Here is a 27,803-nt window from a genome sequence, read left to right as displayed (position 1 = left end):
AGTATATAACATGAGTGTGTATATACAGACTTCAGGATAGTCTCCTGCTTTTTATCAGCAGGCTCCTTCAAGGTGGCCGTACCCTAAGACGGCAGTGCCACCTTTTTTGACAAACGTGTGAGCGCCTTATCCACCCTAAGGGATATCTCCCAACGTGACCTATCCTCTGGCGGGAAAGGGTACGCCATCAGTAACTTTTTAGAAATTACCAGTTTCTTATTGGGGGAACCCACGCTACTTTACACACTTCATTCATTCATCTGATGGGGGAACAAAACACTGGCTGCTTTTTCTCCCCAAAAATAAAACCCCTTTTATGTGGTACTTGGGTTCATGTCAGAAATGCGTAACACATTTTTTATTGCCGAGATCATGTAACGGATGTTCCTAGTGGATTGTGTATATGTCTCAATCTCGTCGACACTGGAGTCAGACTCCGTGTCGACATCTGTGTCTGCCATCTGAGGTAACGGGCGCTTTTTTGAGCCCCTGATGGCCTTTGAGACGCCTGGGCAGGCACGGGCTGAGAAGCCGGCTGTCCCACAGCTGTTTTACGTCATCCAGCCTTGTAAGGAGTTGATATTGTCGTTTAATACCTTCCACCTATCCATCCACTCTGGTGTCGGCCCCACAGGGGATGACATCCCATTTATCGGCCTCTGCTCCACCTCCACGTAACCTTCCTCATCCCACATGTTGACACAGCCGTACCGACACACAGCACACACACAGGGAATGCTCTGGCTGAGGATAGGACCCCACAAAGTCCTTTGGGGAGACAGAGTATGCCAGCACACACCAGAGCGCTATATAATGCAGGGATTAACACTATAACTGAGTGATTTTTCCCCCAATAGCTGCTTGTATAAACAATATTGCACCTAAATTTAGTGCCCCCCCCTCTCTTTTTAACCCTTTGAGCCTGAAAACTACAGGGGAGAGCCTGGGGAGCTGTCTTCCAGCTGCACTGTGAAGAGAAAATGGCGCCATTGTGCTGAGGGAGATAGCTCCGCCCCTTTTTCGCGGACTTTTCTCCCGCTTTTTTATGGATTCTGGCAGGGGTATTTATCACATATATAGCCTCTGGGGCTATATATTGTGATATATTTGCCAGCCAAGGTGTATTTATTGCTTCTCAGGGCGCCCCCCCCCAGCGCCCTGCACCCTCAGTGACCGGAGTGTGAAGTGTGTATGAGGAGCAATGGCGCACAGCTGCAGTGCTGTGCGCTACCTTGGTGAAGACTGATGTCTTCTGCCGCCGATTTTCCGTATTTCTTCTTGCTTCTGGCTCTGTAAGGGGGCCGGCGGCGCGGCTCCGGGACCGAACACCAATGGCCGGTTCCATGCGGTCGATCCCTCTGGAGCTAATGGTGTCCAGTAGCCTAAGAAGCCCAAGCTACCACCAGTTAGGTAGGTTCGCTTCTTCTCCCTTTAGTCCCTCGCTGCAGTGAGTCTGTTGCCAGCAGATCTCACTGTAAAATAAAAAACCTAACATATACTTTCTTTCTAGGAGCTCAGGAGAGCCCCTAGTGTGCATCCAGCTCAGCCGGGCACAGGATTCTAACTGAAGTCTGGAGGAGGGTCATAGTGGGAGGAGCCAGTGCACACCAGGTAGTCCTAATTCTTTCTTAGCTGTGCCCAGTCTCCTGCGGAGCCGCTATTCCCCATGGTCCTTACGGAGTCCCCAGCATCCACTAGGACGTTAGAGAAATAAAAAAATAACACTTACATCTGACTGGAATCCGAGGGACACAATATAACGTTTAGGATGCTGGATTGCACCCAGTTCCGCTCCTCACACATAAATATTTGTCACACAACGCAGGATGAAAGGGAGAATTTAGAAAATGTTCCACCTGAGACGTCTCCATTTGTCACCGGTGACAGTAAATCTGGCAGGAATAGGAGGAGCGGCCCTGCTGCTATTTTTACTCCATGTATATAAATTACAGACACTGTGACAGGACGTCAGGACAGTTTTACGGCGTCTTTAGTAACCGGTGGCGGGAAGAGAGATTTATACACAAGTGCAGGATGGCGGCGCACAGATATCGTCAAATAAAACCTGGCCGCATTGTCAGGCGTATGGGTACAATTCCCCTCCGTTCCCAGACGGATCTGCTCAAGGCCTTCAGTTTCTGATTTGTTTTCCATTAATTCCCATAACAGGTTATAAATGTCTAACGCAGGAACGCTGCCAAGAATAGCTGTGGAACAGGTAACCGCCTGCATGTTGCACAGAGGTGAGCCTTTACGGGTCTGCTTTTACGTAGGCCCGGATATATACTGAACGTGCTACGTACATTAAACGGGGTGTAAACTGGAGGAACTGGAAAGCATTTGGACAGCTTTTTTGTCATCCTAAAGCTTAATTTTGATAAATTGGGTTTATTCACAGAGCAATTAATGACGTGCTAGCCTCTGACTGATAAGGCCTGCTGAGATATGTAGTACCCTGCCTCTTAATAAGCCACAAGTTATGGTTCGTTCTCGATGATACGTAACTGACAGGTCAATATGAATTGCGGGTGCGCCACCTGCCCGGGTTGGATGCAGCGTTCCAGAGCAGCTGGATGCGAATACACCCAAACCGCGGGAAGGAGATGGTGTCACCATCCAAGCATCTGGATTATCAGTGGTCCTACAGATCCATGAATTTCCTCTTCACATGAAATGGATGCTGGGACCTGTTCCTATTGCAGACGTTATGCATTAAGCATGAACCGGTCTAATGTTCCAATGGCTGCAGCTACAGGGCATGAAGCTTATAAAGCTTATACTCATTCTTATCTAGTCCCACATTTGACTACAGTACACTACAGAATCATTCTATGGGCTTGTAGTAAATTTTCCTGTGAGAGATCGGTAACAAACCCTGCAACTACCTCATACAGAAATAAGGAGCGTTGTACTGCACAGACCCCATGTTACTGCTCCTACAGGGAAGCTTCATTTCCTAAACCAAGATGGCCGGTGAGGCTACTACAGAGCATGTATGGAGCCATATTGGGACTGTGTGATTGCCACAATGGAAGACATTAGTCTTCCACTCAGCTCCAGTAACAGTTGCTGGTATGACCGCTGTTCCAGCATCCTGCACGGTATCCAGTCTCTAGGTCGACCAAACTTAGGTCGAGCACTATTGTTCGACATGGTCTATAGGCCGAATTGAGTTTTTCACTTTTTTTTTCTTTTTTACTTTTTCATACTTTACGATCCACATGGACTACAACTGGGAATAGTAAGCTGAAACGAGCCATACAAGGGGACACGGTGCACTAATTAGTGTTCCCGGGCACTTTATGAAGAAAACGACACCCAAGAAATAAATTTAAAAAAAACTCATGTCAACCTTTTTCCATGTCGACCTTGTTCACGTCGACCCAATTACTGTGTCGACCAATAGCGGTAAACCTAATGTCTGTCGGCCTAAGTGTGGTCTGCCTTATGATCCACACCCTCCTGCACCACTACCGGCTGCTGAGCTGTATTACACCTCAGCTCTGCTCCATATACAAGTGTGTATAACAGTGAGTACAGTTGTACCCGATTTATCTTCAATGGGGTCGATTCAATTCAGCGACAGTTGAATAGCGCTGGGAATTAGCTCCCGTCGCTATTCAATTCAGCTCAAGTTAAGTCATCGAAGGCCCGTTCTCGCGGACTTAGATTGAATTGTCGGGAGAACGGGCATTCTCCGACTTAACTCCCCGCCGCGATGCTGATTCCCGACAGAATCAGCCTCGCGCCAGCCGCACTTTTGTCGGATTTCTTCTCTCATCCCCCGGGGGTGAGAGAAGAATTCCCGTCAATTGAGGGTCACTTGTCGCTGTATTGCATAGCGCCGGGTGCAAACTCCCGGCGCTATTCAACTGTCGGTGAATTGAATCGACCCCAATAAGACTAATCCACTGGTTAAGGAACTGGGCTGTTTGTAGCTGTAAGGCATCCGCTGTTGTGTACACAAGCTCTGCTACACCCTCAAGCATGTATATACATTTCCAACAAAATATTCCTTGCGTGCAGCGCAGACAATAATCAGACATATGTTGATTAAACAGGCTCCAGAATAGTTTCCCACCGTGTTACTATTAGCTTTCTGTGTATAGGAAATTACCTCTTTACATTCAGTGACCGTGCAAGTACTGAGGCAATCATGGTAAATATTTAACAATACAACTCTGTATTCCCAATACCTGTCAGGGCATGTAATATTCCGCGTCTTTGTCTTCAGATAGATTTGTTACACACAGCTAGCAGACAGCCACCTACACATCCGACAAGACGCCGCACGTTGTGAAGACGCAGAGACACTCAACAAATACTGTGACACTGCGGACTCACACACCGTTATATCCCAGCTTCACCAATGGAGGAGGAGGAGGAGATGTAAGAAAACAAGTCACCATGCTTCATGTAATAGGTGGAACATCTGACTTTGAATTGGGGACCTGCCGCGTTTCCTAGCCCATAGGGCAGGATTCTGCGAACAAGCCCGTCAAACGACCTGAAGCCAAGAGCTGTATTATTGGGTAGATGACCAAATACAACAAGCTCTGACCATAAGGGGACCTCCGTACTAGTACGTGTACTGGTGCATGCCCCCATATAAAGTTAAGGGGCATCTGATATATAGGGGAACAGACATTAGCTATGCAGTTGGAATGACAACTACTCTATAGAACTGTAATTAGATAGATTAGTATTTGCGGATTTACAAGCGTTATTTGCTTCTTACCACCTATGAGGTCTCATTACATCACATGACCAGTAACGGGCCACAATGCAATGCATAACTCCTGCACATACAGGTCACATTCCGCACACAATAATATCCAGCGCTATCACATAACAGAATGTGAGGGCTCTGTTCCCGCACGCAGGTGCAACTGTACGGAGGACACACATACACATCACGGTGCTGATCACATTACCAGGTATAAACCAGTTACTATTTCTGTACCAGGCAGGCAATAGTCAATTTGTCCAGCCAGCATTAGAAGCTATGGGGAAGAAGGGTCCGTGCAGGAGATAGGGGCTTATATTAAACCCGACTCTAGTGAAATGTAAAAAAGGACAACACACGGAGGGAAGGAGAAGAAATAAGTTCAGAGACAGACAAGGCACCTGACGCTGTGTCCTATGGGGGTCATTCCGAGTTGATCGCTCGCTAGCTGATTTCAGCAGCCGTGCAAACGCTATGCCGCCGCCCACTGGGAGTGTATTTTAACTTAGCAGAAGTGCGAACGAAATGATCGCAGAGCGGCTACAAAAAAAAATTGTGCAGTTTTAGAGCAGCTTCAGACCTACTCAGCGCTTGTGATGACTTCAGACTGTTCAGTTCCTGTTTTGACGTCACGAACACGTCCTGCATTCGCCCATCCACGCCTACGTTTTTCCTGGCACGCCTGCATTTTTCCGAACATTCCCTGAAAACGGTCAGTTGACACCCAGAAACGCCCTCTTCCTGTCAATCACTCTGCGGCCAGCAGTGCGACTGAAAAGCTTCGCTAGACCTTGTGTGAAACTACATCGGCCGTTGTGAAAGTACGTCATGCGCAGAAGTGCCTTTTTTTGCATTATCGCTGCGTAGCGAACATTTTCAGCTAGCGATCAACTCAGAATGACCCCCAATATACACAAATGTTATCATCCACTGTAGTTCCAATGTTCACAGGGATTCCAAGCACACGGGAACAATAGCATATATGATGTACTGTATGTACAAGCTGCATGTGTGATATGATACAAGTGCACCGCTCACCCAGTATACACATATGGGGGTACGATAACCTGCCTCACACACTGTACCGTACTCCATATTATCAGGTCTGCGCAGGTAATGGAGCATGAAACACGTCAACAGCGCGCTGAGAAACAGACGCAATTTGGTATTTTAGTTCCCAGCATGTTAATAAAACCTATGTACCGAGTGTCATTACAGAAGTGGTGGTAAAAGTGACGTGACCCAGGCCCTCTGAGGCAATTAGGCCCATACAAGCTGTAACACGGATGTCTGCCCGCCAGCACCAGGTAATCAGCAGTGTTACATGTAATGATATAGACCTCATTAAGGAAATACAATGAAACATTAACTGACTGATCCGCATTTAGCACACATAATCCGGGATTTACTGGGAACGTTACCCTCCTGTTCAGCCGCACCCCGAGACACCACTTTGTGGATTAACAGAGACAATTATTCCAACAGGAACCTCTCCATTAATTATTCATTCAGCAAACCCTGCGTGAACTTGGAGAATGGGAGGGGAATTATCACATGGTACACACGTGTTACATGCCATTGCTGCCATGTGCGCCATACGTACATCTTACATGCCACAGCTCCCCTGCAAGAGACACACACGTAGAATATCACAGGTGTGCAATAGCCGGACATGTACACTACACATTGCGCTGTACACGAGTTTTACCTATGGTAATGTTCTCTTATATGAAGATTGGCATCAGGATTAATCATTAACACATCCTTCTCTGACTGATCACATCTGTGCAGTTATACTTTGTATTACACATACCGAATAAGTGATAGGAACCATCCGTTTTCCAACGGCACAGAGATGTATCCCAATCACTTTACAACAGGGATGGGGAACCTTCGGTCCTCCAGCTGTTGTTGAACTACACATACCAGCATGCCTTGCTACAGTTTTGCTATTTGGCCATGCTAAAACTGTTGCAAGGCATGCTGGGATGTGTAGTTCAACAGCAGCTGGAGGGCCGAAGGTTCCCCATCCCTGCTTTACAACATATAATAATGTATAATAACTAATATGGGGGCTTATTTACCTAGGTACCAACCAATAAAATATATTCTCCGGAATAACCAAGCAGACAAAATAGCCGATGTAGCGTTGATTTAAGGTAAAATACAAAGGTCCCCATTTAACAACGAGTTTCCTTGCCTCGTTTTTGGAGTTAAATGGGACAAATCTCTATTTAACAAAGCTAATAGCGCTGCTAATTAGCCTTTCATATCCCCCATACTGCGGCCACGTAAACCGTATTTAAGAACGAGCGCTATTTCTGAAATAGCACTCGCTTACCTGAAATGGCCTTGTCTGCTCCGGGCAGACGTTAGGACACCGCTGCCGAGTTGCTATAGAGACAGGAAGTCTGAGGAGTCCTAAATGGCCGCCGCGTCCGGAAATCACTACTGCACATGTGCCGGAAATTACCATATTACGACACATGCGCAGACTCTCCCCATACAGATCATTCATGAGCAATAATTTAAGGTAAACATCAGCACTGACGCGGCAAATACCGCATTCGCTCGCCATGGCATAGGCTCTTCTTAAATAGAAGAGCGCGATGCCACTATACCACGGCGGGGGGAAACGGTATTTTGCGCTACACTTTTAACTGCATGATAAATGGGGGCCAATATCTGGGGTTTCTTTATTACTTTTTAAGACATATACTGAAATACAAATTAGAATATATAATTTAAATTTATTTATTACCAGTTATTTATATAGCGCACACATATTCCGCAGCGCTTTACAGAGAATAATTGTCCATGCACATCAGTCCTTCTCCCGGTGGAGCTTACATTCTACATTCCCTAGCACATTTATACGCGCACACATTCACACAAGGGTTAATTTTATTGGGAGCCAATTAACCTACCAGTATATTTTTGGACTGGGGGAGGAAACCCACGCAAGCACCGGAAGAATATACAAACTCCGCACAGTCAGGGCTTTAAAAGGATATAATCTGTATATCTATAGCCTATCATTGTCTACATGCAGCTTTCAATTCCCTCTGGCTCAGTGACGCAACCAGTGAATATTGGTTCACCACACAAAATGGCTGCCTCCATTGTGGGCAAAAAATATAAAACCGCATTGTTCAGAGAGGTCGGTATGTGATGATTTAAAGAGCAATGATTTATACAGCAGGAATTTATTTTGCAGTTAAAAATAAATAATATCTTAATGCTTTAATGACGGACACAACGAAAATAATTTCATTTTACTTCAAAACCAGTTATCTGTGGCCGCAATTTTATTTCCTCATTAGCAGCCACACAAAACCCACAATAATCATTACGGCAATTGACCCTGCGAAAGCCCAAAGCATCCGCTTCAAATAAAAAACTTTCTTAGCGATTAGTCTGAACAAAACGGTCAATGCTGAGCAGAATAATGAACTACAGGTTGAGTATCCCTTATCCAAAACGCTTGGGACCAGAGGTATTTTGGATATCGGATTTTTCCGTATTTTGGAATAATTGCATACCATAATGAGATATCATGGCGATGGGACCCAAGTCTAAGCACAGAATACATTTATGTTTCATATACACCTTATACACACAGCCTGAAGGTAATTTTAGCCAGTATTTTTAATAACTTTGTGCATTAAACAAAGTGTGTGTACATTCACACAATTCATTTATGTTTCATATACACCTTATACACACAGCCTGAAGGTCATTTAATACAATATTTTTTAATAACGTTGTGTATTAAACAAAGTTTGAGTACATTGAGCCACAGAAAACAAAGATTTCTCTATCTCACTCAAAAAAGTCCGTATTTCGGAATATTCCGTATTTCGGAATATTTGGATATGGGATACTCAACCTGTATCATATTATTGTACAAAGCCCAGAAAAGGTTTCCTCCGGTGTGCTATGTGAAAAGGACTAAGACAATACACCTAAATAACACAACCTAAATACACTACTCCCTGGGCTGCCATCAGTGCGGATAGACCTGTATATACTGTACACAGAGGCAGATCTCTGGGAGGCAACGGAGTCAGCTGCCGCCGGGCTCCTGCTTTGAAGGGGGGCACCTCTCCTCCTGTTCCGTGTGTTCAGCGACATTAATCCATTAAGTTAATTGACAGCAGTCGGTATCTCTTCTGTAGCCGACTTCCCCACTAGTCACTACACCTTACAAATCACACCCTCTTTATTATAGATATACTGGAAGCAGACACCTTACTGATGAAGCTATTTGCTCCTATAAAGGAAACATGAGAATTCTAACTGTATGAAGTTACTTCTCTGACAATTACAAGTAACTTTAAATAGTTAGAATTCTCATACTTCCTATGCAAGAGCAGATATCTCCATCAGTAAGGAGCATGCTTCCAGTGTAATAGGTTGTGGGTTCTAATCCTGGATAGGACACTTGCAAATTAATTGTCAGAGAAATAATCAGCATTGTGAATGACTGAGCAGATCTATGTAGTGTGTGGCTGGACCCCTACATAGATCTGACTAGTTGCAACGGTTTTGTAGTAGCTTCATATAGTTAGAATTAGAGATGAGCGAGTTCGGTTTTACTCAGTGTTACTCGGATCTCAAAACGGCATCTTATTGGCTCACGGATGATATACAGGGGGGGGCACCAATATTTTTCTTGCCTCCGGGCAACTGGGATAAACTTACGCCACTGACTGTACATGAGATAAAGCTTCCAGACCTTGCTTTTCTCACGTCAGGTCTGGATCTATACCCTTAAGCCAGTAGCAAAAACAAATGCTCCCACAGCCTCATATTAAAGGGATCATCTCCCCCAAAGAGCAGGGATACCACATCTTGTGGTTTTCAAAGGACAGTCGCCTTTCACTTAATTTCCAATTAAGATAAATTGGTACTTAAACCTCTCTACAGTACTGGATACCTTCAAAAATGAAAAGGTGATTTTTACATAGCAACAAATTAGATTCCAGCTCTCATCTTCTCCCATGTACTGGATAAATTAAAGCTGAAATCTGATTGGTTACTATGAGCAACGCCTCTACCTTTCCTGTTTAGAAGTTCTAGCAAATCTAACTACGAGGAATGGAATTTGAGACACATAGGGGGCAAATAATAAATCCTAATTCCAGTCAGTCCCACCCCCTTTACTCAATTCACTTCTAACATGATCCATCTGTTCTGCCTCACCCACGCAGAGGAGTGGCAGCCATTTTGTCAGCATGCAGCCTATTTTCTCTCTAAGACCCAGTAACATCACTGAGACACTTGTTCCTAGTGACAACATGGCTGCCCACATGTGAGGAGACGGTGGGTAACTAACTTCAAACCATGCGCGAGTTCACATATGTTAATCCATTTACATGACCTCTGTACGATGCAGAGTACAGAAACCTAGGACACCGTGTGACAGAAGTAAAAGGCTGACCATCCAGCTGTATAAAGAGCCCGGAACACAAAGTTACAGCGAGTAAAGGAAGTTTAGGATTGTGCACAATATATTGCGATAATGATATTACATTTGGACACAATGTTTACAGGCTGGATTGCAAGACAGATGCTATAAAAGGTCTCTTTCTCTTTGTAGCAGGTCCTGATCAAGGGTATAGTACAAAATGTCAACATTGCTTTTTTCAGGAATTTGAGCCCTAACCTGAATACTTACACGCTTTGTCGATATTGTGCCATTCTGAATATCAACAATCTGGTGTCTACATAGTGGCTGCATACCCTGCCCATGTCATGTACCCACAAGCAAAACCCCAGCAGTCTGCCCTTTGGGCAACTTGCCAGGGTCCTGCCTACTATAACCCCCATGTTTTCCTGAGGTTCTGGCCCAAACATCAATGTGTCAGTGACACTGATGAATCCTACTTTGACCTGGTGTCTTCAGGGGTGGGCAGGAGACCAAGAGTCCCGGGTGGGGAAACCAAGGATCAGAAACCAATATAAGATGCTGCAATAAATGCTGGACCATCATGCAATCCTAATCATCCAAAGCAACTAATATATGGTGCGTAGTATAAGAAATATGCTGAACATCCGGACGTAATAAAAGTCTAATAATAATGGCAATTATTATCAGCAGCAGGAATGTAACCTATATATAGCATACTAGAGGAACAGGTTACTTTCTATAATGCACAAATGCTCAGGATAGTATTGCAGAGACAAACTTTACTTATACTACATATACACTAATATACTATTGCACACGACATTATATATACAAGTACAGTAATATACTTTTACATACAGCATATATCCGGGCACAATATACTTTTACATGCACAAATATACCTTTACATACACTGCCACATTAGAATACTTTTACATACAACACATATATACACAGATATAGCAATATGCGGTTACATACGACATACACAGATACAGTAAGGAAAGGTTTGCGTACAGCAGAGACCCCGCATTACACCTGATTCCGCCGTGTAGAGTAATAACACGCAGACAGGGAGCATAGGACTTAGTGACATTCCTGTGCAGAGAGAAAGGTCATTTTACAGATTAACAAACCATTAACCGTTTCCCGCTTTGCCCACAGGAAACCTGTGTACACAACAGGAGTGTCCCTACACCTGTGTGTACAATCCCTATCTCTGCGAGGCACAAACGCCCCCAAACACAACACTACACACTACTAACACCCTATATAGCATGCAGGCGTGTACACACTATGATTCACCCAAAGCAATGTTACATGGACAGGAATAAAAGCTGGCTATTTCTTATAGCGGTACCTCCTTCTCATAGCATAGTGACAAGATCCCACTCCAGAATGGGTAGAGGGGCTTCATGCATGTAGTATGATAACATTCACTGGTTTAGGACTACCAGGAACGTGGGAGAATGGGGTCCTCGGACATCTATGCCACAGAATACTAATATATGTCGCTTCTGACAGCACCGAATTAACGCAGCACTGAATGTGTTGCTCACTGCACAGTTCCAGGTGATGAATGTTACACCCCCATAAATAATAACTGGCCCGTTGTGGGGCGATTGGGGGGGGTCACAATGCACCATATGTTTACCTCTCATTCAGGCACATCCCAAATTCTCGTTGGATTTCATTTAGCAGTAAATAGGTGTACTCCAGAATTACCTAAAAAATGTTTATAGCTTCTCATCAACCTACTTAAATCAATTCAATACTGTGACACGCAACCAACAGTTCAGTACTATAAAGAACTGGATAGCTGTAACCTCACCGTATATGTAAGAAACGGCACCATGTGAGATTTCTAACAGCACGGAACCAGAGCGGCAACTGCAACATAAAGATATACTAATCTATACAGCCAAATATAATATTCAATACTTCTGTGCCTCCATTATTGTTAAATTGTTCTGCAAAACTAGAAAAAAAATTATTGTTCCTATGACAAACACAGAATGGCATCCGATTTTTATGTATATAGAGTCTTGCACCACTATGCGACACTGATCATCGTATATGAAGTACAGTTTGCATGACGTCACCAAATAATTAACTGTACAACGAAGTTCTCCGTACTGAAGCCGGTATTCCCAGAGACCGGCTGCAGATCACATAGTACCCCCAAGGCAGACATTTCACAGATCTGTAGATGCCCCCTCCGTGTTATAAATAGGTCAGAAGATTTTGATTGAATTATACAGAATTTGTTATGCGTGGGAGAGGTACAATTAAATTCACTCAAAATGCTACAATTTTATACAATCACATTGCACAGATCTCAGACTGAACATGTTGGGAAGAGTGTGTGTGTGTATATATATATATATATATATATATATATATATATATATATATATATATATATATATAAATAAATATAAGAGCAAAAATGACAGCACTCAAAACCATAGTACAGAATGAATAGATGGTGCAAGGCAGTAAAATAACATAAAGGCACTCGCTTTTCCAGCTCATTGGAAAAAGCAAAACAAGCCAGCACTCACGGTTTAGATGAGAAAACTAAGAAGATTTATTCCATATAAAGGAAGACCTGTATCGGTTGAAACAGCTGTTGGGCTGTGCCTGTATGTACACTTGTCGCCTTGATATGGAATAAATCTTCTTCGTTTTCTCATCTAAACCGTGAGTGCTGGCTTGTTTTGCTTTTTCCAATGAGCTGGAAAAGCGAGTGCCTTTATGTATGTATGTATATGTGTGTGTGTGTGTGTGTGTGTGTGTGTGTGTGTGTGTGTGTGTGTGTGTGTGTGTGTGTGTGTGTGTGTGTGTGTGTGTGTGTGTGTGTGTGTGTGTGTGTGTGTGTGTGTGTGTGTGTGTGTATATAGCTGCAATCCGACAGTTGCATGTGCGGTAATTCTTCTTCCCCTGTAGGATGCGCGTTCTGCCAAGATAAACAGAAGCGTGTGTGTGTGTGTTCCTCTTCAGACAAATTTTTTTTTTGTGTACGTGGGGGGGGACACGACACAGTGATATACATGTTACATAACACCCATGCAGCCCTCTCGCTAGGGTCCATCATTCATTAATACACTATTTTTGGAAAGTAGCAACATTATATTCAGTAGTGCATTCAGTCACCTTGGCCGGTAAATTATTTATTGCAGATACAGGAAGAGCTCGGCTCATAAGGTACTGCAACTTCCACAATTCCAGCGTTAACGCCTCTTCAAAACTGTACACAAAGAAAGTGAAGGCTGGTATCCCAAAGCAATGACTGCTAGGTACATAGGAGGGATAGGAGTCTCTGCCAAGATAGACAAAACTTATCAGCACTTAGAGAGCACTCAGTAAACTCTGCAAAGACGCATAGCACCCCACACAGACACTCCCCTCCACCTTCAGAGAAGCGCAGAATTTCCTAATCTGCATAGTTCCAGGGTGATGGGCCCACAACAAATCCCTGCACCCAGCCAAACACTTATCCATCAGATCAACAGCTTCCTCCACTGCAGCAAAACCGTCCCTCTCCTCCTGTAAAACCTAAAAAGTAATATCTTACACTATTTTCACTCCTAAAGAAGAGCCCAGCTAATTTATTTGCACCAATACCATATTCGTGATCCACAAAGAATTTATTAAACAGGAGAGAATCACATCTCAAAAGACCTATCCACAAATTCTGCACAAACCCAGCAGAAATCAGTGGCGCCAAATAAACCTGCTCGTGTGGCAGTAACCAGAAGCGGCATCTCTTAGCCTGGTAAGAAATTGCCCATGTCCCTGCGCACAGCACAACGGAACCTATACCCTGGACGACACCGCCTGTGTACACAAACGGAATATCGGTCCATCCCATAGGACAGCTGCCCCCCGATTGTGCACGGGACAAGAGGGTACAGGTCACACACAGACATCAGACAGGGGCACTCACTCTATGAAGTAGCTGGCACCTTCGTCCGTGAATCCCTCTTCCCAGCCTCGAGGCAGATCTGGAAATAGAGGCATTACCACAAGTGGTTAGATCATTACCAGTACTGTTTATTTATATAGGAGACAATTAGATTACACAGAGCTATATGGAGAATAGTGCAGTCCCTGGCCCCGTATGGATGTGAAAGTATTTATAACTTTGCAAGTTGAGATTTGTAGAATTGTATTGACATTTGATACACAGCTGAGTACAGGTTATTGGTGGTCATTCCGAGTTGTTCTCTCGCTAGCAGTTTTTAGCAGCCGTGCAAACGCTATGCCGCCTCCCACTGGGAGTGTATTTTAGCTTAGCAGAAGTGTGAACGAAAGGATCGCACAGCGGCTACAAAAACATTTTGTGCAGTTTGAGATTAGCTCATAACCTACTCAGCGCTTGCGATCACTTCACGCTGTTCAGTTCCTGTTTTGACGTCACGAACACGCCCTGCGTTCGCCCAGCCACGCCTGCATTTTTTCTGGCACGCCTGCGTTTTTTCGAACACTCCCTGAAAACGGTCAGTTGACACCCAGAAACGCCCTCTTCCTGTCAATCACTCTGCGGCCCGCAGTGCGACTGAAAACCTTCGCTAGACCCTGTGTGAAACGACATTGTTCGTTGTAATAGTACGTTGCGCGTGCGCATTGCGCCACATGCGCAGAAGTGCCTTTTTTTGCCTCATCGCTGCACAGCGAACGAAAGCAGCTAGCGATCAACTCGGAATGACCCCCATTGTCCTCTGTTATCAGTTATTTTCTACTGAAAGTGGCTGGCGGCATAGTCCTTTAATGGGATTACAGACAGGAACTCGGCTGTGTGTAGGAAAGTAACCCCCCAACTCATGGCCTGAAACATATTCACCTCTGATAAGCTTCTGGGTCCGTTATTGTGAGAGTGCTTTTAGCAACTTCATAAACCAGGTTCTGTTTTCCATTGGCTCCTCCTAATTAGAATATGCTGCACAGTGTGACAGATTGGGTTGGGGGGGGGGGGGGGGGGTCCTCCGACAGGGAGGGCAGGAGACTCAGCCAGCTGGCACTGAACCGGTTAATACCGCTCTACTTGATTTGTTTAGGAGGCACCAGACAGCAACCAGCCACTGACATCAGATTAGTCACTTGCCAGACGGATGGCACTTTAAGACCAGTAATTAGGTCCGAGCAAGATGCGGATTATCAGACACGTCGCTCAGGAGGGAGGATGCGACGCTGTGGGGGGACCGTCTCGATGCAGTTACGACGAATTTACCAGAGTTCAAAGACTTATCTCTGCGAAACAAACACTAGACGCGAATGGCAGAGCCGATGCCGGTCCCTCACAGCCAGTAACCCAGCTTCTGAAGTGCCCTCCGTAATATCACACATAGATAGATATAGATAGATAGATAGATATATATATATCTATCTATCTATCTATATCAGCACGACCCTCTTCTATCTGCAAACCACTCATGTAGTGTGTGCGGATATCAGCCAAGGAATGTGGCCAGAGTCACATTTATTCTACAATGCCTACTGAGCGGAGCAATAGAAAGAAGGGGGTTATTAAACAAGACTCTGCTGATAACGTTTATCGTGTTTGATTACCGTATATCGCCATGACAGTGGATAAGTCCCTCCTAACCGTACATCGCCATGACAGTGGATAAGCCCCTCCTAACCGTACATTGCCATGACAGTGAATACACCCCTCCTAATCGCACATCGCCATGACAGGGGATAAGCCCCTCCTATCCGTACATCGCTAAGACAGTGGATAAGCCCCTCCTATCCGTACATTGCCATGACAGGGGATAAGCCCCTCCTATCCGTACATCGCTAAGACAGTGGATAAGCCCCTCCTATCCGTACATTGCCATGACAGGGGATAAGCCCCTCCTATCCGTACATCGCTAAGACAGTGGATAAGCCCCTCCTATCCGTACATTGCCATGACAGGGGATAAGCCCCTCCTATCCGTACATCGCTAAGACAGTGGATAAGCCCCTCCTAACCGTACATCGCCATGTCAGTGGATAAGCCCCTCCTAACCGTACATCGCTAAGACAGTGGATAAGCCCCTCCTAACCGTACATCGCCATGTCAGTGAATAAGCCCCTCCTAACCGTATATCACCATGTCAGTGAATAAGCCCCTCCTAACCGTATATCACCATGATAGTGGATAAGACCCTCCTAACCGTATATCACCATAATAGTGGATAAGACCCTCCTAACCGTATATCGCCATGTCAGTGAATAAGCCCCTCCTAACCGTATATCGCCATGACAGTGGATAAGCCCCTCCTAACCGTATATCACCATGATAGAGAGTGACAGTAACATGGGACAGGTGAGTGTGGCAGAGGGACAGACTGTGGTGACAGGTGAGTGTGGCGACATGTGAGTGTGCTGACAGACGAGTGTGACCGTAACATGGGACAGGTGAGTGCAGCAGAAGGACTGAGTGTGGTGACAGCCGAGTGGGACAAGGGGATAGGCTAGTGTGGTGAAAGGTAAGTGTGACGGGTGACAGGCGAGTGTGGTGACGGGATTATGATGGGGGGACAGGCGAGTGTGGTGACGGGATTATGATGGGGGGACAGGCGAGTGTGGTGACGGGATTATGATGGGGGGACAGGCGAGTGTGGTGACGGGATTATGATGGGGGGACAGGCGAGTGTGGTGACGGGATTATGATGGGGGGACAGGCGAGTGTGGTGACGGGATTATGATGGGGGGACAGGCGAGTGTGGTGACGGGATTATGATGGGGGGACAGGCGAGTGTGGTGACGGGATTATGATGGGGGGACAGGCGAGTGTGGTGACGGGATTATGATGGGGGGACAGGCGAGTGTGGTGACGGGATTATGATGGGGGGACAGGCGAGTGTGGTGACGGGATTATGATGGGGGGACAGGCGAGTGTGGTGACGGGATTATGATGGGGGGACAGGCGAGTGTGGTGACGGGATTATGATGGGGGGACAGGCGAGTGTGGTGACGGGATTATGATGGGGGGACAGGCGAGTGTGGTGACGGGATTATGATGGGGGGACAGGTGAGTGTGGTGACGGGATTATGATGAGGGGACAGGTGAGTGTGGTGACGGGATTATGATGAGGGGACAGGTGAGTGTGGTGACGGGATTATGATGAGGGGACAGGTGAGTGTGGTGACGGGATTATGATGGGGGGACAGGCGAGTGTGGTGACGGGATTATGATGGGGGGACAGACTGTGGTGACAGGTGAGTGTGGCGACATGTGAGTGTGCTGACAGACGAGTGTGACCGTAACATGGGACAGGTGAGTGCAGCAGAAGGACTGAGTGTGGTGACAGCCGAGTGGGACAAGGGGATAGGCTAGTGTGGTGAAAGGTAAGTGTGACGGGTGACAGGTAAGTGTGGTGCCGGCGGTCGGGATTCCGGCGCCGGGATGCTGGACGTCGGGAGCCCGGCCGGCGGTATACAGAAGACCACCCTGTGGTGACAGATGAGTGTGACAGTAACGCGAGACAGGTGAGTGTGACAGTAGAGGTAGGCGAGTGTGGTGACGGGATTATGATGGGGGGACAGGCGAGTGTGGTGACGGGATTATGATGGGGGGACAGGCGAGTGTGGTGACGGGATTATGATGAGGGGACAGGCGAGTGTGGTGACGGGATTATGATGAGGGGACAGGTGAGTGTGGTGACGGGATTATGATGAGGGGACAGGTGAGTGTGGTGACGGAATTATGATGAGGGGACAGGTGAGTGTGGTGACGGGATTATGATGGGGGGACAGGCGAGTGTGGTGACGGGATTATGATGGGGGGACAGGCGAGTGTGGTGACGGGATTATGATGGGGGGACAGGCGAGTGTGGTGACGGGATTATGATGGGGGGACAGGCGAGTGTGGTGACGGGATTATGATGGGGGGACAGGCGAGTGTGGTGACGGGATTATGATGGGGGGACAGGTGAGTGTGGTGACGGGATTATGATGGGGGGACAGGTGAGTGTGGTGACGGGATTATGATGAGGGGACAGGTGAGTGTGGTGACGGGATTATGATGGGGGGACAGACTGTGGTGACAGGTGAGTGTGGCGACATGTGAGTGTGCTGACAGACGAGTGTGACCGTAACATGGGACAGGTGAGTGCAGCAGAAGGACTGAGTGTGGTGACAGCCGAGTGGGACAAGGGGATAGGCTAGTGTGGTGAAAGGTAAGTGTGACGGGTGACAGGTAAATGTGGTGCCGGCGGTCGGGATTCCGGCGCCGGGATGCTGGACGTCGGGAGCCCGGCCGGCGGTATACAGAAGACCACCCTGTGGTGACAGATGAGTGTGACAGTAACGCGAGACAGGTGAGTGTGACAGTAGAGGTAGGCGAGTGTGGTGACGGGATTATGATGGGGGGACAGGCGAGTGTGGTGACGGGATTATGATGGGGGGACAGGCGAGTGTGGTGACGGGATTATGATGAGGGGACAGGCGAGTGTGGTGACGGGATTATGATGAGGGGACAGGTGAGTGTGGTGACGGGATTATGATGGGGGGACAGGCGAGTGTGGTGACGGGATTATGATGGGGGGACAGACTGTGGTGACAGGTGAGTGTGGCGACATGTGAGTGTGCTGACAGACGAGTGTGACCGTAACATGGGACAGGTGAGTGCAGCAGAAGGACTGAGTGTGGTGACAGCCGAGTGGGACAAGGGGATAGGCTAGTGTGGTGAAAGGTAAGTGTGACGGGTGACAGGTAAGTGTGGTGCCGGCGGTCGGGATTCCGGCGCCGGGATGCTGGACGTCGGGAGCCCGGCCGGCGGTATACAGAAGACCACCCTGTGGTGACAGATGAGTGTGACAGTAACGCGAGACAGGCGAGTGTGACAGTAGAGGTAGGCGAGTGCAACAGTAACATAGGGCAGGCGAGTGTGATGGGGGACAGGTGAGTGTGACAGTAACATGGGACAGGTGAGTGTGACAGTAACATGGGACAGGTGAGTGTGACAGTAACATGGGACAGGTGAGTGTGACAGTAGAGGTAGGCGAGTGCAACAGTAACATAGGGCAGGCGAGTGTGATGGGGGACAGGTGAGTGTGACAGTAACATGGGACAGGTGAGTGTGACAGTAACATGGGACAGGTGAGTGTGACCGTAACATGGGACAGGTGAGTGTGACCGTAACATGGGACAGGTGAGTGTGACCGTAACATGGGACAGGTGAGTGTGACCGTAACATGGGACAGGTGAGTGTGACCGTAACATGGGACAGGTGAGTGTGACCGTAACATGGGACAGGTGAGTGTGACCGTAACATGGGACAGGTGAGTGTGATGGGGGACAGGCGAGTGTGACAGTAACATGGGACAGGCGAGTGTGACAGTAACATGGGACAGGCGAGTGTGACAGTAACATGGGACAGGTGAGTGTGACAGTAACATGGGACAGGTGAGTGTGACAGTGGAAGAAGATGAGTGTGACAGTAACATGTGACAGGTGAGTGTGACAGTAGAGGTAGGCGAGTGCAACAGTAACATAGGGCAGGCGAGTGTGATGGGGGACAGGTGAGTGTGACAGTAACATGGGACAGGTGAGTGTGACAGTAACATGGGACAGGTGAGTGTGACAGTAACATGGGACAGGTGAGTGTGACAGTAACATGGGACAGGTGAGTGTGACAGTAACATGGGACAGGTGAGTGTGACAGGAGAGGCAGCAGGTGAGTGCGACAGGAGAGGCAGCAGGTGAGCGCGACAGGGGAGGCACCAGGTGAGCGTGACAGGGGAGGCACCAGGTGAGCGTGACAGGGGAGGCACCAGGTGAGCGTGACAGGGGAGGCACCAGGTGAGCGTGACAGGGGAGGCACCAGGTGAGCGTGACAGGGGAGGCACCAGGTGAGCGTGACAGGGGAGGCACCAGGTGAGCGTGACAGGGGGGGCACCAGGTGAGCGTGACAGGGGGGGCACCAGGTGAGCGTGACAGGGGGGGCACCAGGTGAGCGTGACAGGGGGGGCACCAGGTGAGCGTGACAGGGGGGGCACCAGGTGAGCGTGACAGGCACCAGGTGAGCGTGACAGTGACAGGGGAGGCACCAGGTGAGCGTGACAGGGGGGCACCAGGTAAGCGTGACAGGGGGGGCAGACAGGGGGGGGCACCAGGTGAGCGTGACAGGGGGTGCCCCCAGGTGAGCGTGACGGGGGGGGCACCAGGTGAGCGTGACGGGGGGGGCAATAGGTGAGCGTGACGGGGGGGGCAATAGGTGAGCGTGACAGGGGGGGCACCAGGTGAGCGTGACAGGGGGGGCACCAGGTGAGCGTGACAGGGGGGGCAATAGGTGAGCGTGACAGGGGGGGCAATAGGTGAGCGTGACAGGGGGGGCACCAGGTGAGCGTGACAGGGGGGGCACCAGGTGAGCGTGACAGGGGGGGCACCAGGTGAGCGTGACAGGGGGGGCACCAAGTGAGCGTGACAGGGGAGGCACCAGGTGAGTGTGACAGGGGGACAGGTGAGTGGGACAGGTGAGGCAGCAGGTGAGTGTGACAGGTGAGGCAGCAGGTGAGTGTGACAGGTGAGGCAGCAGGTGAGTGTGACAGGTGAGGCACCAAGTGAGCGTGACAGGGGAGGCACCAGGTGAGTGTGACAGGGGGACAGGTGAGTGGGACAGGTGAGGCAGCAGGTGAGTGTGACAGGTGAGGCAGCAGGTGAGTGTGACAGGTGAGGCAGCAGGTGAGTGTGACAGGTGAGGCAGCAGGTGAGTGTGACAGGTGAGGCAGCAGGTGAGTGTGACAGGTGAGGCAGCAGGTGAGTGTGACAGGGGGGCAGGTGAGTGAGGCAGGTGAGCAGCACCAGTGAGAAAGACAGACGTACCTGAGCGGATCATGTGTCCGGAGTTGACGGGCTCCCCGGTGCGGGGATGCAGCCAGGTGGTGTTGTGGGTCCGGTCACTGCGGGGAGAGAGACGGGTTAGTAGTGGCACACACTCCGGCACTGCCGGCTATCACACACCTGTTCCCGCCTTACTCGATAAAGAAGACCCGTCCGTCCGCGCACACCCCGTACGACCAGTGCTCGGGTAAACTCTCCCGCCCGCTGCCCTCGGCCGCCATCTTCACCCCCCTCCCGGGACCCGGAGGAGGGGGCGCGCTCCCGGGAAATGCGCGCTCCCGCCTCCTGCCGCCCGAGGTAACAATGTAACAAAGTGTGAGGGAGCGCACCACGTGACCGCCCCCCTGTCATTCCCACGGGCACCGGCGTGCCGGGAGTTTGGGAAACTTTTCTCCCAGACTTTTTAGGAGCCTATTTATCATTAAATATTTGCGGCATAAACACCCGACTTCGGTGGGATAGTTAGGGGTATATTTTACTAAAGAGCTGGGGTTTTCTTTAGAAGTGGAGCTGTTGCCCTTAGCAACCAATCAGATTCTAGCTATTATCTTCTAGAAGGTGCTAAATAAATTATAAGTAGATTCTAAGTGGTTGCTATGGGCAACATCTCCACTTCTTAATACCCCTTTTCCACTAGGTAAATGAACCCGTGTTTTTGCACGGGAGCGCACATTAACACGGGTTTTTTAGTAAGTGGAAACGGCTCAACACGGGTTGAGTGACCCTGGAATCCTTCCTGGGTAGCTACCTGGGTTGGACATGGTAACACAGTAATGACCCGGGTAATTGTGCAGTGGAAACGGTCATTACCCATGTTTCAGAACCGAGTAACGAGTGACATCAATAGCTTTTACAGAGCTTACCCGGGTTAAGTGAAAACAGATCCGACTCGGGAATAACCCGTGTCGAAGTGCAGTGGAAACGGCGGGGCTGACACGGGTTGTAGCTGGGCTAAACATCCAGGATCGGACTCGGTACTCAGGTGGAAAAGGAGTATTAGTAAATATATCCCTGAGTGTCACCCGAAATCCTATGGGGGTACCATGCTGTCTGATTTACTACGCCATTCTGGAGTTTGGCCAACGCTATAAGTGTACTAAACGGGCCGTACTAGACTTTGTGGAGCCCCAGGCAAAAAAATAGGGGCGTGGCTTCATGGATAAGAGGCGTAGTCAGTTATGCCCCCTATAGAGTTGTGCCCTCAGTAGAGTTGTGCCCCCTAGTTACGCCGTGCCCCCAGTACTGTGCCCCCTGTAGAGATGTGCCCCCAGTACTGTGCCCACTAGTTGTGCCGTGCCCCCAATACTATGCCCCCTGTAGAGTTGTGCTCCAGTAGAGTTGCCCAGCTTAAAAAAATAAATTAATACTTACAATCCCCGCACCTGCTTCCCAACCGCTGCTGCTGCCCTCCGTCTCCAGACGCCGGCGCCGCTCCTCGGTCATGACGTCTCTCCCATAGCACCGCATAGACACTAGAGGTCAATTATGACCCCTAGTGTCTATGTGCCGCTCCCACAATGCTGTGCGGTGCACGATGACTTCATCGCGCACAGCACCGCATCTACCAAGCACCGGGGGGCACCAGTTGCGGATCTTGCCACGGCGGCGCCCTCCATACGGCAGCACCCTCAGGACGGCGGTGCCCCAGAAAAAAATAAATCCTGCATGCCCGTAACAAGAACCGCTACTGTGTACTAATATGGTGCCCAGATCTCATTGAGTGTGTGAGTATTGATAAATAGACCCCCTTAGTGTCATGGACAACTGAAGCAAAATAGCAAGTACTCTTTTGGGGTGTCACTCGCCCACTTTTTTTAGTATTTACACTAAGTTTTGTGAAAAACAATCTTATTCTGTGGATCCTGATTTTTCTGTCTCTTTAGTATGGATGCTGGTTTTACCAGAACCCTGTATTCTACCAGAACCGCTGCATTCTACCATAACCCTGTATTCACCGGGTCTTATTATGTACTTTCTATGTAACATCAGAGCCCTAACTAGACTTTTTGGTGCCCTGTGCCAGAGAGAGAAGCGGCGTCCCCCCATTTTACCAACAGGGACATAATGCGCATGCCTCATGGGGAAGGGGGCATGACCAGATTGATCCCAGAGAAAACCCATGCCACATTACACAGATACTGTATATATATATATCAGGGCCGGTTCTAGCCCTTGTGGCGCCGCGGGCGAAAATAGGGGTGTGGCTACATAAAGGGGTGTGGTCATCTATGCCCCCTGTAGAGTTGTGTCCCCGTTTGTGCCCCCATGAGAGTTGTGCCCCCGTTTGTGCCCCCAGTAAAGTTGTGCCCCCGTTTGTGCCCCCAGTAGAGTTGCGCCGCTTACAACAATAAAAAAATAAATTAATACTCACCATCCCCGCTCCTGTTTCCCGACCGCTGCTGCCCTCCTTCTCCGGACGCTGGCGCCGCTCCTCGGATCTATAGGAGAGACGTCATGACGTCTCTCCCATAGCACCGCATAGACACTAGAGATCAAGCATGACCTCTAGAGTCTATGTGCCGCTCCCACAATGCAGCGCGGTGCGCCGCATCTACCGAGGACCGGGAGCACCAGTAGCGTATCTTGCTACGGCGGCCTCTGTGTGCCCGTAGCAAGATCCACTACTGATCGATCTATCTCAGTGGCGTAACTACTGCCCCCGCAGTCCTCGCGGTGGCTTGGGGGCGAGGGGCTGCGGGGGCGCCACTGATTTAGAACAGATTGACATGCGGACGAGCGTCCGCATGTTAATCTGCGATCTCCTCTCCCTCCTTGCTGCGGTGCCTGCTCCCCCGGCTCTCCCCCCCCCATGTGTTGGAGGGACACGAGCGCATCGCGCGTCTCTCCTGTGTCCCTCCTGGCTCTCCCCCGGCCGGTCTAAGGAAGCAAGTGCCGTTCGTGAGCTCTGATTGGCTCACGAACGGCACTTCCTTTATTAGACAGCTGGGGGAGAGCCAGGAGGGACACAGGAGAGACGCGCGATGCGCTCGTGTCCCTCCAACACATTGGGGGGGGCCGGAGGAGCAGGCACTGGGGCATATACCCGGCACTGGGGACATATACCTGGCACTGGGGGGGCATATACCTGGCACTGAGGGCATGTACCTGGCACTGGGGGCATATACCTGGCACTGGGGGCATATACCTGGCACTGGGGGGGCATATACCCGGCACTGGGGGCATGTACCTGGCACTGGGGGCATATACCCGGCACTGGGGGGCATATACCTGGCACTGGGGGGGCATATACCCGGCACTGGAGGCATATACCTGGCACTGGGGGGGAAGCAGGCACTAGGGGGAATATCTGGCACTGGGGGCATGTACCTGGCACTGGGGGCATATACCCGGCACTGGGGGGGCATATACCCGGCACTGGGGGCATATACCTGGCACTGGGGGGGGCATATACCCGGCACTGGGGGCATATACCTGGCACTGGGGGGGAAGCAGGCACTGGGGGGGAATATCTGGCACTGGGGGCATATACCTGGCACTGGGGGGGCATGTACCTGGCACTGGGGGCATATACCTGGCACTGGGGGCATATACCTGGCACTGGGGGGGAATATCTGGCACTGGGAGAATATCTGGCACTGGGGGGGCATATACCTGGCACTGGGGGCATATACCTGGCACTGGGGGGCATATACCTGGCACTGGGGGAATATACCTGGCACTGGGGGGGCATATACCCGGCACTGGGGGCATATACCCGTGACTGGGGGGGCATGTACCTGGCACTGGGGGGGGAAGCAGGCACTGGGAGGGAATATCTGGCACTGGGGGCATATGCCTGGCACTGTGGGGGAATATCTGGCACTGGGGGCATATACCTGGCACTGGGGGGGGGGGGGAATATCTGGCACTGGGGGGTCATATACCTGGCACTGGGGGCATATACCTGGCACTGGAGGGGGGGGATATCTGGCACTGGGGGCATATACCTGGCACTGGGGGGGAATATCTGGCACTGGGGGGGAAGCAGGCACTGTGGGGGAATATCTGGCACTGGGGGGGGGGGGGGGCAAATACCTGGCACTGTGGGGGAATATCTGGCATTGGGTGCATATACCTGGCACTGTGGGGGAATATCTGGCACTGGGTGCATATACCTGGCACTGTGGGGGAATATCTGGCACTGGGAGCATATGTGGCACTGGGAGCACGGCCCTAGCAACAAGCACTACCCCCTAGCAACGAGCAGGACACCCAGTGCATGAAACCCCTGGCAACGAGCATGACACCCTGAGCATGAAAACCCCTGGCACCGTGCATGGAACCAAGAGCATGAAACCCCTGGCAACGAGGAGGTAATTTAAAAGTAATTGGAAGCCTTACTGTAGAACTTAATGTGTAATGGGCATTACGGTGTGTGGCATAATGTATCACGGACATTGCGGTGTGTGTCATAATGTATCAGGCATTACGGTGTGTTGTATACTATATCACGGGCATTGTGGTATGTGGTATAATGTCTCAGGATCATTGTGGTGTGTGTCATACTGTGTCACAGACATTGTGTGTGCTATAATGTATCAGGGGCATTGCAGTGTGTAGCATAATGTATAACTGGTTTTGCGATTCCTGTCATAATGTGTCACAGGCATTACGGTGTGTGGCATAATGTGTCGGGGGCATTACGGTGTGTGGCATAATGTGTCGGGGGCATTACGGTGTGTGGCATAATGTGTAGGGGGCATTACGGTGTGTGCATATTGTGTCATGTGCATTATTGTCAGTGATCGCAAAAACGCGCCATGGCGCGTATTTTACCCAGAAACAGCCGCCCGGGACTCACATTTAGAAGATGAGCGGGTCCCACAGGACGCGCTCATCTGAATATGTGTTTGCATGTGTTAAGCCTGTCAGCGGAATGCAGGAGGTGACTGGCTGTTTCCTCGGCCAATCACCTCCTGTAGTCTCCATCCAATCACAGCCTGCAGCATCTCCCGCTTTGAATCCTGCTCCCCGCCAGCACATGAATCTGTGCTGCAGGGCTGACAGACTGGCCCCGCTCATCCGGCTCCACTGCCGCTCTGCCGCCAGCACCCTCCTCTGCGACTGGGAGTACAGCTCCGGATCTGCCCGCAGCCACCCCCCTACCCGGGACCCGCTCAACGCCCCACCGAGACCCGACAACTACCTTCCAGCAGGAGCCGTCCGGGCTGCGCAGCTCCCGCTGTAGGTAAGCAGTAGACAGTGCTGCATCGCCCCGCTTCAACTGGAGTAGCTGGTGCAGATGCGGGATGTCCGGGGGCTGCAAGTGTTATGATTCCTGTACTCCAGACCGGAGGAGATCTTATGGCAGGGATCTGAGTACAGGAAAACAAGCTGGTTGTGGGAGCTGGATAGCCTAGTAACCCCTGGCGCCCTAACTCCGTTGTCTCGCCCGTGTAATCAGAAATCCCCTGCGAGACTATGGTTGCTTGAGCCCATGGCAGCCGCGTTCGAAGGGCGGATTATGTCTGCCCAACCCCGATGCCCCCGCAGGTCTTAAAGGGAGACAAGGGGAAGTCCGAGACAGGGTGATAACAAGGGGCCCTCTGACTAAGCAACCAGGCCAGGGGTTACAAGCTAACTAACTAAATCAAAAGGTATGTGCGGACTAGCCGCCAGGAAAAAGGACAACCAAAGATCCACTGATCCGACACTCCTATCCGGCACCGCCGGACACCAGAGTGGATCTGTGGAAGCGGAATCCTCCGCAAAGCTCCAGAACACAATTAAACAAAATAATAAACAGAAGCGGACAAGCCGCAACACACGGCTGCGCCGCGACTCACGACACCACCAGATGTTAAAGGTGCTCGGTCAGACTCCAGGAACAGATGGTAACTTCCGAGTACAGGATCTCTGAGGACAGGAACAACCAAAAGGACCGGGACTGGGAACTCTCTGCAGCAGACACAAGCAAACAGGAAGCTATCACCGGCGTCTGTAAGAAGTCCTGAGGGTGCCTTTATTCAGGCACCCTCCAATCAAGATCCAGACAGGACAATCAAATAGAAATGCCGTGCAGCTTGCATGCTGCACGGCCAGCACATAATCAGGGTAATGAGAATAGACCCAGCAACGGGGAACGCGGCTGAACGTGGCGTCCCCGTTGCTAAGGTCAGAGCGGCTCCGTGCGCCTGGCGTCTTAGCGTTGCCAGGGAGCCGGCGGCTGAACGCGCACGGCGTCCCTGGTTGCTAGGCGCCGGGCCGCACGGCCGAGCGGACCCCGGCGCCTAACAGTACCCCCCCCTTGAGGAGGGGTCAAGGAACCCCTAAAGCCAGGTTTCCGAGGAAATTCACGAAAAAATGCTTTTTTGAGCTTTGGGGCATGAAGGTCTTCATCCAGGACCCACGACCTTTCCTCTGGCCCATAACCTCTCCAATGCACCAAAAAATAAAGCCGACCCCGGGACAACTTGGAATCGAGAACCTTCTCAACCAAGAACTCTTGCTGACCCTGTACATTAACTGGTGATCTCCCCTGAGATTTTTTACGAGGAAATCTGCTGGACGAAACATATGGTTTAAGCAATGAGCAATGGAAGGTATTTCCGATCCGTAAAGTTTTTGGTAAACGTAACCGGAAAGCAACTGGATTGACTTTTTTGATAATGAGAAATGGTCCAATAAATCTAGGACCCAATCTGGCTGAGGTTTGTCGAAGTTTGATGTTGCGAGTCGACAACCACACCCTGTCTCCTACTTTAAAAGTGCACGGCCGCCGGAGCCTGTCAGAAAATTTTTTTTCCCGGAAAGCTGCTTTTCTGAGAGCCAGGTGCACTTTTTTCCAAATAAGTTTAAGATGAGAGGTCAGGGCCAGAGAGGAGACAGA

At 49.7% G+C, this 27,803-nt stretch overlaps 1 protein-coding gene across 5 annotated transcripts in view; it reads right to left on the bottom strand.

Annotated features, from left to right (window-relative positions):
- The window catches only part of PLEKHA7 (pleckstrin homology domain containing A7), a 280,439-nt gene extending 259,167 nt beyond the window's left edge, over positions 1-21,272 (bottom strand). For 4 of the 5 annotated variants that reach the window (XM_063946452.1, XM_063946455.1, XM_063946453.1 and 1 more), the window contains exons 1-3: positions 21,110-21,272; positions 20,957-21,033; positions 14,089-14,146 (exon numbers count right to left, since the gene is read on the bottom strand). In XM_063946452.1, coding sequence (XP_063802522.1) covers positions 14,089-14,146; positions 20,957-21,033; positions 21,110-21,195 — 221 coding nt within the window. In that variant the 5' untranslated portion in view covers positions 21,196-21,272. The remainder of the gene's footprint in view (positions 1-14,088; positions 14,147-20,956; positions 21,034-21,109) is intronic. The other variant, XM_063946454.1, reaches the window with a different exon arrangement.
- Between the last annotated feature and the right edge of the window lie 6,531 nt (positions 21,273-27,803).

This window comes from Pseudophryne corroboree, chromosome 11 (genome assembly GCF_028390025.1).
Source record: "Pseudophryne corroboree isolate aPseCor3 chromosome 11, aPseCor3.hap2, whole genome shotgun sequence".
Classification (NCBI taxonomy): Eukaryota; Metazoa; Chordata; class Amphibia; order Anura; family Myobatrachidae; genus Pseudophryne; species Pseudophryne corroboree.
This window is presented reverse-complemented; position numbering and strand designations above follow the sequence as displayed.